The 15,124-nt window shown below is 39.9% G+C and overlaps 1 protein-coding gene and 1 long non-coding RNA gene across 3 annotated transcripts in view; one reads left to right on the forward strand and one right to left on the reverse strand.

The window, feature by feature from the left end:
- LOC106565177 (calcium voltage-gated channel auxiliary subunit alpha2delta 2b) overlaps positions 1-15,124 on the reverse strand; it is a 77,536-nt gene that overhangs the window by 38,491 nt on the left and 23,921 nt on the right. For both annotated transcript variants that reach the window (XM_045691449.2, XM_014132020.3), the window contains exon 3: positions 2,140-2,256. In XM_045691449.2, the coding sequence (XP_045547405.1) occupies positions 2,140-2,256 (117 nt within the window). The remainder of the gene's footprint in view (positions 1-2,139; positions 2,257-15,124) is intronic.
- Positions 680-13,636, forward strand: LOC123725515 (uncharacterized). The gene is made up of 5 exons (XR_014379713.1): positions 680-717; positions 5,504-5,537; positions 5,933-6,180; positions 9,784-12,026; positions 12,278-13,636. It is a non-coding gene; the product is annotated as an uncharacterized LOC123725515 (long non-coding RNA).

Consider the following 15,124-nt stretch of genomic DNA (forward strand, 5'->3'; position numbering starts at 1 on the left):
TTTTCCCGACAGTCCATATCATATTCCCATCTCTCCCTTCTCCGCTGCTTGGTCCTATTGTGGTGGGAGATTCTGTAACGGCTGTCGTCGGCAATAGAGGACCAAAACGCAGCAGGAATGTGGATGCTCATCTTGTATTTATTTTTAAATAAAGAGAACACCAAAATAACAAACACAAAGCACGCACGAACAACAAAACAGTCTTGTCACGCTCACACAAGCAAAACAAGAAACAATCTCCCACAACACCAAACCAAACAATTACCCATATATAGGACTCTCAATCAGAGGCAACGAGAAAGCACCTGCCTCCAATTGAGAGTCCCCATCAACCTAAACATAGAAATACAACAAACCACAAAGAACATAGAACATAGACCAAAACCCGGAAATAATAAATCAAACACCCTACTACATAAATCACCACCCCGAACCACATAACAAATACCCTCTACCACGTCCTGACCAAACTACAATAACAAATAACCCTTATACTGGTCAGGACGTGACAGAAACTTATATTGAAAGTAAAACTATGGAGCCATTATAGTAATAGAGGGACCATTTACAAGAAATGGGTATAGCAATAGGAGAGCTAGACAGCCCTCCTCACCTGAATTTCACTTTCTACTGTGCAGATATAAATAGGTGCTGGTGCAATCCTTTTTTCACAACTATACCAGAATCTCAGCCTCAGGAGGAACTAGTACCAACAAGGTAAGTCTAGTCACATTTTTTATTCATTTTTTTATTTTATCTTTTATGAACAATACAAAACAATTTATTCTGCTGATAGGAAAAATTGTTAGAGGACCTGATCGATATACAGTACAATATTTGCATTGCAAAAGGAAAAATTGAATTGCTATACTACAATGTTTGTAGATGCTGCCAATCATTTGTGCTAAAAGGAAATGTAACATTGTCTTCTATTGTTCCTATACATCTTCTATATTATGGGGAAGTTTCCTGGACATATATTAAAACTATAAATTAATTATACAATAACAAATGTTTACTGAAACACAAATTGAATTGTAACTTGTTAAAAATGCATTCCACCTGTCTTTGCTTTCACAAACACCAGCTGGTTTGGGGTGCATTTTTTGTTCCTAAGTATACTGAACAAAAATATAAAAGCAACATGTGAAGTGTTGGTCCCATGTTTCATGAGCTGAAATAAAAGATCACAGAAATGTTCCATATGCACAAAAAGCTTATTTCTCTCAAATTTTGTGCACGGATTTGTTTACATTCCTGTTAGTGAGCATTTCTCCTTTGCCAAGATAATCCATCCACCTGACAGGTGCAGCATATCAAAAAGCTGATTAAACAGCATGATCATTACACAGGTGCACCTTGTGCTGGGGACAACAACATGCCACTCTAAAATGCAAAGTTGGGTCACACAATGCCATAAGTTGAGGGAGCGCGCAATTGGCATGCTGATTGTAGGAATATCCACCAGAGCTGTTGCCAGAGAATTGAATGTTCATTTCTCTACCATAAGTCGCCTCCAACGTAATTTTAGAGAATTTGGCAGTACATCCAACCGGCCTTACAACCGCAGACCAGGTGTAACCATACCAGCCCAGGACCTCCACATCCGGCTTCTTCACCTGCGAGATCGTCTGAGTCTGAGACCAGCCACCCGGACAGCTGATGAAACCGAGGAGTATTTCTGTCTGTAACAAAGCCCTTGTGTGGAAAAACGAATTCTGATTGGCTGGGCCTGGCTCCCCAGTGGGTGGGCCTGGTTCAGTGGGTGCGACCCTGCCCTGTCTTGTAAAATCCAAAGATTAGTGACTAATTTATTTCAAGTGACTGATTTCATTAAGAACTGTAACTCAGTAAAATCTTTGAAATTGTTGCATTTATATTTTTGTTCAGTATAGATTAAAAATGTATTGGAAACAGGTTATCAAGTCATTGCGTTCGCAATACTAATATATTGCATATGAAATGTGTTCATTTTGTGTGAAATATCCAGTAGAGAATCCTGGATTAAGAAGCATTTTCAATGGAGATTCACTATTGAACTTGCTTTTTAGCCCAGGACCGAGCTAAATCTGTCTGTCAAACTGACACTAAATGTAATGTTTTTTTGTGAAATAAATAGAAGTCAAATTGCTGACTTACATCAAGTGCTTTGCGTTTCTTGGCCAGTAGCTTCTCGATGTCTGAAGCTACCTTCTCCACCATCTCATAAGGAGAATTCTTTACCAGGCTGAACTGCCTTCTTTTCTCATTGTAGATCTGCAAGAGTAAAACAAACAACAACGAAAAACATCAATTTGAGTGCAGTTAAAGGACAGTTCCACATATGTTGTACATGTACTGCTTGTATTACTGCATTTAACATCACTTGCAACAGTTTCCGATCTTTGAGTTGACAGCCACAAGGAGACACCCAGCACATACAGACCATATATCTGTTTGTATGTGGCGCTTAGCAGTCTGCAATACACTACATGGCCAAAAGTATATGGACACCTACTCATCAAACACTTAATTCCAAAATCATGGGCATTAATATGGCGTACCCCTTTGCTGCTATAACAGCCTCCACTCTCATGGGAAGGTTTTCCACTAAATGTTGGAGCATTACAGCGGGGACTTGCTACCATTCAACTACAAGAGCATTAGCGAGGTCGGGCACTGATGTTTGGCGATTAGGCCTGGCTCGCAGTTGGCGTTCGCATTCATCCCAAACGTGTTGATGTGGTTGAGGTCAGGGTTCTCTGCAGGCAAGTCAAGTTCTTCTACACCGATCTCGAAAATCCATTTCTGTAGGGACCTCGCTTTGTGTATGGGGGCATTATCATGCTGAAACAGGAAAGGGCCTTCCTCAAACTGTTGCCACAAAGCTGGAAGTACAGAATCGTCTAATGTGACTTTATGCTGTAGCGTTAAGATTTCCCTTCACTGGAACTAAGGGGCCTAGCCCGAACTATGAAAAACAGCCACAAACCATTATTTCTACCTCATCAAACTTTACAGTTGGCACTATGCTTTGGGGCAGGTAGCGTTCTCCTGGCATCCGCCAAACCTAGATTCGTCTTTCGGACTGCCAGATGGTGAAGCGCGTCACTCCAGAGAACTTGTTTCCACTGCTCCAGCCGACGCTTGGAATTGCGCATGGTGATCTTAGGCTTGTGCGCGGCTGCTCAGCCATGGAAAACCATTTCATCAAGGTCCCGACAAACAGTTTTTGTAGTGATGTGTCACGCACAGGCCATAGAGAGGGTTTTGTTCTCTATTTTGGTTAGGCCAGGGTGTGACTAGGGTGGGCGTTCTATGTTCCTTTTTCTATGTTTTTGTATTTCTTTGTTTTGGGCCGAGTATGGTTCCTAATCAGAGGCAGCTGTCTATCGTTGTCTCTGATTAGGAATCATACTTAGGCAGCCTTTTCCCACCTGTGCTTTGTGGGATTTTGTGTTTGTGTAGCTGCCTGTGAGCAGCCCAGAACGTCACGCTTTGGTTTCTTCTGTATTGTTTTGGTGAGTTTCATATTTATTAAAAATGTGGAACTCTAAGTACGCTGCGCCTTGGTCTACTCCTTTAGATGATTGTGACATGATGTTGCTTCCAGAGGCAGTTTGGACCTCAGTAGTGAGTGTTGCAACCAAGGACAGATGATTTTTTTAAATGCTTCAGCACTCGTGGTTCCGTTCTGTGAGCCTGTGTGGCCTACCACTTTGCGGCTGAGCCGTTGTTGCGCCTAGAAGTTTCCATTTCCCAATAACAGCACTTATAGTTGCCCAGGGCACCTATAGCAGGGCAAAAATGTTACAAACTGACTTGTTGGAAAGGAGGAATCCTATGATGGTGCCACGTTGAAAGTCACTGATCTCTTCAGTATGGGCCATTCTACTGCCAATGTTTGTCTATGGAGATTGCATCACTGTGTGCTCAATTTTATACACCTGTCAGCAACGGGAATGGCTGAAATAGTTGAATCCACTAATTTGAAGGGGTGTCCACATACATCTGGCCATGTAGTGTAGCTACTTGGGCCGTGACGATACCAATATCACAATATTCCTGAGTAACGTGGCAAGGAAACAAAACATGAAGCGGATTAAACTTCTTTAGAAAACAGCCCTAATGTTGGAAACAAACATCATAATGTTGCCATCCAGAGTCACATGTATCTATTTTTCAAGCTGTAGCACACTATCTTACATACAGCAGGTATTTAAAGGACCAAAGAGTTTGGTCTGCTTCGTATTTTCATTTTTGCCATGGAAAATATATTGTTGTACTGGTATCCACCTAGCCTTAATAGCTGCAGTGCAGACATGACATACTATTCAACCCAAATAGTATTTTTATGTTCCAGGGTTGTGTTAAAGGTCCAATGCAGCTGTTTTATCTCACTATCAAATCACTTTTGGCTAACAATTAAGTACCTTTCTGTGATTTATCAATTGAAATGTTTAAACTAACACAGCTTCTTAGCAAAGAGCAATTTCTCAAGCAAAAATGTTGATAGGACTGTCTGGGAGTGGTCTGAGTGGAGAGGTGAAAACTATCTGTTATTGGCAGAAAGGTTTGGAACGCTATTTCTTAATGGTCTACTGACTAATTTACCTCCTGGGGATGTCACCAGGGAGGACAACACTCCATCCCACCAAAACAGGCTGAAATTTCAACCAGTCTTTTCAAACAACTCTTACACTAAAAGGACATTTCCAACCTCATAGTGTGGAAGTGTGTATATATAGAACACAGGAAAATCACATTGACTGCACTGGGCCTCTAATTCCACAAATGTATCTATAATTAAATTATTTCTATCTGTAAATTTAATTAAATAAAAATTCCAGGTCAGTCTTTGAGTTTTGATAATTAAATTCCTCTCCATTCCAATGTTAGGTAAATTCCAAGAATTCAATTCCCTCAGGCTTTCAGACTTATCATGTGACTGTTCAGACAGCCTAACTATACTGGAACTATAGAAATACCAATCCTGCAGTCAATGTTTGATACATTGCATTACCTGGGAAATGTAAATATCCTGAATTCCAATTTAATTCAATTCCACAGATTAAATATTTTACAATTCCAATTAAATTCCAATAAAAAAAGGTCCATGCAGTTTAATTCCAATTCAATAAATTGAAATGTAATTAAATATAAATTCTCACCCCCACTAAAGGGTAAGAGAGATATGACATATCTGTAAAATACAGTCAACCCCTGATAGTGAATATCAGGTGTGAGTGCAAATTCTGTTCAAGCACAGTGCATCAGTCCCAATTCTTTTTACTTGTTCTGGGAACCTGCAGACACCATTTTAGCGCATGCATTGACCACAGCCCCAAGGCATTACATATATAGTACATACCCTGTATCATTGACTGTAGCCTACTCTCATTAATTGTGTCATTGTAATCAAAATCTTCAAATTGTTTTGAAAGTAAGAGATGGGGGGGTGTTGAAATGTGGAAAACAGTAATGAACTAATTTAATCAAAATGTGTTCCATGTATGTCACACAGAATTTGACCAACAATGGAGGAAAACATGTTGGAGGTAAGTACTGTACTGACTGACCGATATGAAGGAGAAAGAGAGAAAGTAAAACAAACGTTTAGGTTATAATTACAATCACTATCATGGGTTGTGTGAATGGTGTGCTATACTAAATTGCTGATATCAGTTTTCCCACCATCTTAAATTAGTCCTTGTGTTATCTTGATACAATTTCCCTGTATATAATTATAAGCAGTCTATGGCCACTGTTTCAAAATGCAAAATGTTAAGCATTTGTGGCACAAATCCACAATCATGCAAAAACATGCTAATATCGGTACCACTGATTTACATTGAACCCGTGCCACAAATGCTAAAAGGTTTGCATTTGGAAACAGTGGCCAGCCAGGCAAACAAAACAAGAAGTAACAGGTACTCTTCATTGTCTCTCACAGTAAAGGAGACAGAGACCACATGGTGGCTGCACTGAGGAGCTTTAAACTGAGTGATCCTGACGTGGGCCAGCTCAGATGCCTGCTATATGGACCAGTCGGTGCAGGAAAGTCCAGCTTCATCAACTCAGTCAACAATGTCTTCCAAAATCGGATAACAGGTGGTGCCCTGGTAGCTTCTACCTCTGGCACAAGCTTCACCATGACAATAAGCTGCAGTGCCTAATACATTTAACACAGACACAATGCAGGTATGGAATATGGCTCCCTAATATATCCTGGTACACTAAGACACAGTATTTCATGAGCTACAAACAGGCAGAGACATGAAGAGGGACTTACAGGAACAGAGGTTGTCTGCACTAATTTACTTGCAAAATGTAGTCAATCACAGGGGTGTAGGTTTGCAAAAGTAGGACCATGGAAAGAATAAATACACTCAGACTGTTGGAAACTTCAAATAAAATATGGAGACTCAGATGCATAAATGTATATAATTTACATATTTTTATGTGAAAAGGTGCATAAAGAAAAGGGACAAGACAAATGAAAGCACACATCTGTCTAAAGAAAATATAAATGAGTTGAATACATCACATTATCAAGACTAGATAAATGCAAAGCATGTAACTACACAGTAGAATACAAAGTCGAAAAGTACACAGTAGAAATGTTATATTTAAACAATAAGGCCCGAGGAGGTGTGGAATATGGCCAATACACCACGGCTAAGGGCTGTTCTTAGTCACGACGCATCAGAGTGCCTGGACGCAGCCCTTAGTCGTGGTATATTGGCCATATATCACAAACCCATGAGGTGCCTTATTGTTATAATAAATTACCAACATAATTAGAACAGTAAAAATAAATGTTTTGTCATACCCATGGTATACGGTCTGATATACCACGGATGTCAGCCAATCAGCATTCAGAGCTCGAACCACCCAGTTTATAATACGTATTCTACTGCTTAGTTATATCCTTTGAGTTAAAAACTGAAATGTTGCTCTTGCATTTTTACTTTAAGCACATTTCAGAGCATTGTGCCCTAAATCAATTTTATATAAAGGGTCTGAGTAAAGGGTCTGAATACTTACAGTACCAGTCAAAAGTTTGGATACACTTACTCATTCAAGGGTTTTTCTTTATTTTTACTATTTTGTACATTGTAGAATAATAGTGTAACGCCCTGGCCATAGAGGGTTTTTTTGTTATTTATTTTGGTTAGGCCAGGGTGTTACATTGGGTGGGCGTTCTGTTCTTTTTCTATGTTTTTGTATTTCTTTGTTTTGGGCCGTGTGTGGCTCCCAATCAGGCACAGCTGAAGTTCGTTGTTGTTGATTGGGAGTCACACATAAGTGCATGTTTTTCCGTTGGGGTTTGTGGGTAATTGTTTGTCATTGTGTTTCACCTGACAGGACTGTTTGGCTGTCAGTTTCTTGTTTTGTTTTTGTATAGTGTTCTTTCTTAATTAAATATGACGAACACTAACTCCGCTGTACCTTGGTCTTCTCTCCAGTACGACAACCGTTACAAATAGTGAAGACATCAAAGCTATGAAATAACACATATGGAATCATGTAGTAACCAAAAAGCGTTAAACAAATCAAAATATATTTGAGATTCTTCAAAGTAGTCACCCTTTGCCTTGATGACAGCATTCTCTCAACCAGCTTCATGAGGTAGTCACCTGGAATGCATTTCAATTAACAGGTGTGCCTTGTTAAAAGTTAATTTGCAGAATTTCTTTCCTTCTTAATGCGTTTGAGCTAATCAATTGGGTTGTGACAAGGTAGGGTTGATATACAGATAGCCTTATTTGGTAAGACCAAGTCCATATTATGGCAAGAACAGCTCGAATAAGCAAACAGAAACAACAGTCCATCATTACTTTAAGACAGGTCAGTCAATCCAGAACTTTGAACGTTTCTTCAAGTGCAGTCGCAAAAACCATCAAGTGCTATGATGAAACTCGCTCTCATGAGGACCACCACAGGAAAGGAAGACCCAGAATTACCTCTGCTGCAGAGGAAAAGTTAGAGTTAACTGCACCTCAGATTGCAGCCTAAATAAATGCTTCACAAAATCCAAGTAACAGACCCATCTCAACATCAACTGTTCAGAGGAGACTGCGTGAATCAGGCCTTCATGGTCGAATTGTTGCAAAGAAACCACTTCTAAAGGACATCAATAAGAAGAGACTTGCTTGGACCAAGAAACACGAGCAATGGACCGGTGGAAATCTGTCTCTTGGTAAATTCGATTTTTTTTTTTTTTTCCAACCGCCGTGTTTTTGTGAGACGCAGAGTAGGTGAACGGATGATCTCCGCACGTGTGGTTCCCACCGTGAAGCATGGAGGAGGAGGTGTGATGGTGTGGGGGTGCTTTGCTGATTTATTTAGAATTCAAGGCACACTTAACCAGCATGGCTACCACAGCATTCTGCAGCAATACGCCATCCCATCTGGTTTGTGCTTAGTAGGACTCATTTGTTTTTCAACAGGACAATGACGCAAAACACACCTCCAGGCTGTGTAAGGGCTATTTGACCAAGGGGTGTGATGGAGTGCTGCATCAGATGACCTGGCCTCCACAATCAACCAGCCTCAACCCAATTGAGATGAGTTGGACCACAGAGTGAAGGAAAAGCAGCCAACAAGTGCTCAGCATATGTGGGAACTCATTCAAGACGGTTGAAAAAGCGTTCCAGGTGAAGCTGGTTGAGAGAATGCCAAGAGTGTGCAAAGCTGTCTTCAAGGCAAAGGGTGGCAAATCTCAAATAAATGTAGATTTGTTGAACACTTTTTTTGGTTACTACATGATTCCATGTGTTATTTCATAGTTTTGATGTTTTCACTATTATTCTACAATATAGTAAAAATAAAGAAAAACCCTTGAATGAGAAGCTGTGTCCAAACTTTTGACTGGTACTGTATACACACACACACTTACACTAGGAACAGCTTTCTACTATTGAGTTGCACCCCCTTTTGCCCTCAAAACAGCCTTCCTTCGTCGGGGCATTTTCTACAAGGTGTCGAAAGCATTCCACAGGGACGCTGGCCCATGTTGACGCCAATGCTTCCCACATTGGAGTGCTAAGATGGCTGGATGTCCTTTGGGTGGTGGACCATTCTTAATACACACAGGAAATTGTTGAGCGTGAAACCCAGCAGCGTTGCAGTTTTTGACACAAACCTTTGGGCCTGGCACCTACTACCAGAACCCGTTCAAAGGCACTTAAATATGGTGTATTGCACATTCACCCTTTGAATGGCACACATACACAATCCATGTCTCAATTGTCTCAAGGCTTAAAAATATTCTTTAATTAACCTGTCTCCTCCCCTTCATCTACACTCATTGAAGTGGATTTAACAAGTGACATCAATAAGGGATCATACCTTTCACCTGGTCAGTCTACTGTATGTCATGGAAAGATCAAATCAAATTGTATTTGTCACATTACAGTGAAATGCTTACTTACAAGCCCTTAACCAACAATGCAGTTAACAAAAAATAAGTGTTAAGGAAAAAAATAGATAAGGAAAAAATTACAAATAAAAGTAACAAATAATTAAAGAGCAGCAGTAAAATAATGATAGCGAGGCTATTTACAGGGGGGTACCAGTACAGAGTCAATGTGCGCGGGCACCAGTTAGTCGAGGTAATCGAGGTAATATGTACATGTACTGTAGGTAGAGTTCAGGTGAAACATCAGGGGTTCCTAATGTTTAGTACACACAGTGTAGTACATACACTGAGCCTCAGTTTGGGATGCTTTCATGTGTGTGAGGGTATTTATCCTTTCCATAGAAAAAAAGATACACGTTATTAAATAAATGTATTTTCAGTATGACACGCACTACATTCAAGGCCGTTCAGGAGAAAAACGTGTTCCCTTTGCATTCAATGATGTCATGGGTCTGGAAGACCACAAAAATGGCATGCACCTTGATGACCTCATCAATGCTCTGAAGGGCCATCTACCAGAGGGCTATGAGGTAATGCAGACGTCAAAAACACACACACATCGCAAGTTTACACACACCTTAACCAAATACATTTAAACTCAGTTTTTCACAATTCCTGACATTTAATCCTAGTAAAAGTTCCCTTTCTTAGGTCAGTTAGGATCACCATTTTATTTTAAGAATGTGAAATGTCAGAACAATAGTAGAGAATTATTTATTTCAGCTTTTATTTCTTTCATCACATTCCCAGTGGGTCAGAAGTGTACATACACTCAATTAGTATTTGGTAGCATTGCCTTAAACAATTTAAAGTTGGGTGAAACGTTTTGGGTAGCCTTCCACAAGCTTCCCACAATAAGTTGGGTGAATTTTGGCCCATTCCTCCTGACAGAGCTGGTGTAACTAAGTCAGGTTTGTAGACCTCCTTGCTCGCACACGCTTTTTCAGTTCTGCCCACAAATGTTCTATAGGATTGAGGTCAGGGCTTTGTGATGGCCACACCAATACCTTGACTTTGTTGTCCTTAAGCCATTTTGCCACAACTTTGGAAGTATGCTTGGGGTCATTGTCCATTTGGAAAACCCATTTGCAACCAAGCTTTAACTTCCTGACTGATGTCTTCAAAATATCCACATACTTTTCCTCCCTCATGATGCCATCTATTTTGTGAAGTGCACCAGACCCTCCTGCATCAAAGCACCCCCACAACATGATGCTGCCACCCCCGTGCTTCACGGTTGGGATGGTGTTCTTAGGCTTGCAAGCCTCCCCCTTTTTCATCCAAAAATAACGATGGTCATTATGGCCAAACAGTTCTATTATTGTTTCATCAGACCAGAGGACATTTCTCCAAAAAGTACGATCTTGGTCCCCATGTGCCATTGCAAACTGTAGTCTGGCTTTTTTATGGCGATTTTGGAGCAGTGGCTTCTTCCTTGCAAAGAGCCTTTCAGGTAGTGTCGATATAGGACTCGTTTTACTGTGTATTTAGATACTTTTGTACATGTTTCCTCCAGCATCTTCACAAGGTCCTTTGCTGTTGTTCTGGGATTGATTTGCAATTTTCTCACAAGTACGATCATCTCTGGTAGACAGAACGCGTCTCCTTCCTGAGCGGAATGACGGCTGCGTGGTACCATGGTGTTTATTCTTGCGTAATATTTTTGTACAGATGAACGTGGTACCTTCAGGCGTTTGGAAATTGCTCCCAAGGATGAACCAGACTTGTGGAGGTCTACAATTTTTTTTCTGAAGTCTTGGCTGATTTCTTTTGATTTTCCCATGTCAAGCAAAGAGGCACTGAGTTCAAGGTTGGCCTTGAAATGCATCCACAGGTACACCTCCAATTGACTCAAATTATATCAATTAGCCTCTCAGAAGCTTCTAAAGCCATTACATAATTTTCTGGAATTTTCCTAACTGTTTAAAGGCACAGTCAACTTAGTGCATGTAAACGTCTGACCCACTGGAATTATGAGACAGTGAAATAATCTGTCTGTAAACAATTTTTGGAAAAATGACTTGTGTCATGCACAAAGTAGATGTCCTAACCGACTTGCCAAAACTATAGTTTGTTAACAAGAAATTTGTGGAGTTGTTGAAAAACAAGTTTTAATGACTCCAACCTAAGTGTATGTAAACTTGCGACTTCAACTGTACATACATACACTAACAAATCTTATATTTTCTTGGCCAGTTCAATCCTTTCCACCCATTATCGGATCAAAAAAAGGAATTCATTCAGAATCCCATCTTAAGTGACAAAACTCACTGCCTGGTGAGTATTGTGTCAGCGGACAAAATCTCGCATGCAAAAGGAGGTCATAGACAAGATGAAGAGCATCAGGGCAGAAGCCAGCAAACTGAGTAAGCTCTTTAAACTCTGTTTCTCAATGGTAACTACAACTATGTCTGGCGATCAGTTGTCACCTTTCAGCTGTAGCGCTTGACTTTTCACTATTACATGATACAGTGTTACTTATGCCAGTCCTTCTATTCATTAAATATTCATTTCTACGGCAGAAATCCCTCAAGTTCTTGTCATGACCATGCCAGACAAGGCTTGTGAGCTGGTGAACAAGGATGTGAAGAGAATCTTCTACAGCAAGGCGATCAAAGAGAAGGTAAATCACATGACCTCAGACCTGAACAAATGTCACATTGCCTAGACAAGTGTTTAACATGTCAACTAACCATATAATATGATGAGGCAATCTGATGCCCAACTGCACAGTTGATGATGTGGCACGCAACCATCGGTTGACACAATGTCTGCAATGTAGTCAGCCATTAAATCTTGGTTGTGCTGACATGATTCAATGATCATCACTCAGGCAAAACTGATCCAGACCTTTTTGTCTCCAACATTTTTCAGATGCAGATCTGCAGTAATGAGCTAGGCCTTCCCATGAACTGCATCCTGCCGGGGAAGAACTACCACGAGGAGGGGATGCTGGATAACGACATGGATATCCTGATACTGAACGCCATGACTCAGATTATGAACTTTGCCAACGACTACCTCTGGAACCTCCAACAACATGCAATTCAAAAAGAGAATGAGTATTAAGAGATTAGTTAGTGAGCCCTGTAGTATAAGATTGGAATGAAGTTCTTAATTTCTATATTTTTGACATTGTGGTCGTATCATTTCACTTCCATGTAGAGGCCTAAATATGTTATCTGCGGCTCTGGGAGAAATGTATTTTGAGTGAGTATGCATTTCGTGTGACAAGAAAATCTAGCAAATAAACTGAGCATTGCTGTGCATATATGCTACTTTTTAACATCAACACCCAACAATGTACAATTGTGTTAGATAAACTAGCATCGTTCACCAAATTCTTTAGATGACTTAAACTGATTTTAAACCATACTTTGTTTTACTGATATTGCTGTAACATGAATTTGATGTGACATTAATGTTGTATCTTTTTTTTGTGTGTAGCTTTTCTGCTTAAGTTGACTTAATTTCCAGGTAAATTTTAAGTTAAATAAAAAAAACAGGGTGTACCAAAAACATCACCATCTATCTCTCTAAAACCAGGTTTCCATCCAACCATTTCATGGGGATGAATTACCTGACGCATAAAGAAACTCACGATAGGCCTGATGGAAACAGCAAATTTGTCTGTAAAATTGTCCCAATGTCGACAAAACAAAATACACTACACAAGGGTGGATACATTTTGTGGGTCTGTGAAATAGATTATGCGACAATTGTGGCGGAAACGCATTTAAGTGCAAATATTGATATAATAACCATCATATCGAAGTACACTTGGGGTCACGCGATGGTATGTTATGTTGTACAACCACCACGATGTGGAAAAGCATGCAGAGTTTATAGGCAGGTTAAATATCCAAAATTATGATGAATTTCTGCTTGTAAACCTGTTGAATGTGAAGTGGATGGCTGTATTAAACATATCTTCATGAGAGGACCATGAACAGTACCTAGTAATGCCTTATACTGTTAGAAAGCGGCTTTGTTGCTTTTTTGGGGTAATTATTATTTGTATTAACTTTTTGCACTAGCACACACTGCTCTAGTAAATAGAATGAAAAAATAAACATTTTAGATTTAATTTTTACATTTAATTCGCTATGAACAACCAATTCATGAAAAATGACAATTGATATGGTATGAGATTTCAGCTGCCTAATTACTGTAATAAAACTAGTGGTCGGAAAATCTGACAAATTTCCTGGTGCACTGCTCTCATTCATTGATGTCTCTATCCCCCTGTGAAGAACACAAAGTATTTTTTATCACATCTTCAAATTGTGTTCGAGTTTTTTAAGTTAAATTCGATATAGAATGATGAGACTTCCTATGGCTGCAGTAGACTCTCAGCGCTATGCAGTTTGTGTGCCTGTGATGTACCGTCCACCACAAATTGACAGATAGTATGTTAGGAGAATTAGGTTAAGGTTAGGAAAAGGGTCATCACTGACCGGACTATGTTAATTCCCCTAATCTGCTGCGAAAATTGTATATTTTTCGAAGTGGCGCGTTTTTAGGGAATCTCGATTCAAAAAGTCCCACCGGTGACGTCTCTGGTAATTCCTTTGTCTCCGTCTTTCTGGCAGATGGACGCCTTCTTGGCGTATTGCTGGTTTGAGTGCACACTGCACACTCTCAACCCAAAGTAAAGATTGTGACTAAAACTAACCAGTAACCTCACAAAAGTAACAAGCTTCCTGTCCCATCAGAACATGCAAGAGTATTGTAGCGAATACATATTTAAATGCAAGGTAAACGTTTGAATTTGATTTGACATTGCACTTTTAATTGGTGCAATATTTTTAGAGAGAAATAGAGTATGTCACCAGTTGGGTTTCCAACTTTCTCACTACCAAATAAGGGACAAAAGGTGGCGTGCCTGTGCACGGTGCCACGGCGGTGTGGGTATGGTGTTGTGTGAATGAATATACAGTATATTGTTATTCAATTGGAAAGGCAAAACATTTTTATATTCCATTTAGTCTATAGCGTTACTAAAACTGTATCATCATGTAAACGTATGTGAATAAACCTCCAAATAAATGATCAAAGAAATCACAATTTGGACCTTTACAGCAAAAAAAAAAAAAAAATAATTTCAAATGGAAAAGAGGGGCATTAGTCACTCACCAAGTCTACTTTTTCCATGGATAATTTTTGCTGCTCTTGACTGTTTCAAGCAATCCTTTGCCCTTTTGCATAGCCAGAGAGAAGTCCTTACATGACAAGTCACAGTTCACAGATATTTGAAGTTCATTTTTGATCAGCTCTGTGCTGCATCCGTTTCTTGAGTCTGACCATTTAATGGTCATCAGAGAGAAAATCCTCTCTACAAAGGCATTTGAGCCTGGCACACTGAGGACAAATGAGACAATCCTGAACATGTTGATCAAGTTGGCTTTATCTAGGTTTTGGAAAACTGCCACCCACTTCTCACTGGTGGATTTTGTGGTATCCTGTCTGTCTTTCTGTATTTCCTCCCGGCTAGCACAAAACTCTTCATAGAGTTGGTCCATACTGACTGTCTCTGTCATTTTCAGGGCAACCACCACCTGCTCCAGGTCAGTGAAGGAGAGCTCCCCATAGAGGCCGATTTTCTGGTGAGAAATCAAACCACTTGTCAATGTATGTAATGACAGTGTCATAGAACTTCACAAAGTCCTGTTGCTGCTTGGACCTTTGTGCTGACAATTGTTTGTCCATCAGCTGCTTGGT

The sequence above is a fragment of the Salmo salar genome, chromosome 12 (genome assembly GCF_965601325.2).
Source record: "Salmo salar chromosome 12, fSalSal1, whole genome shotgun sequence".
Taxonomy (NCBI): domain Eukaryota; kingdom Metazoa; phylum Chordata; class Actinopteri; order Salmoniformes; family Salmonidae; genus Salmo; species Salmo salar.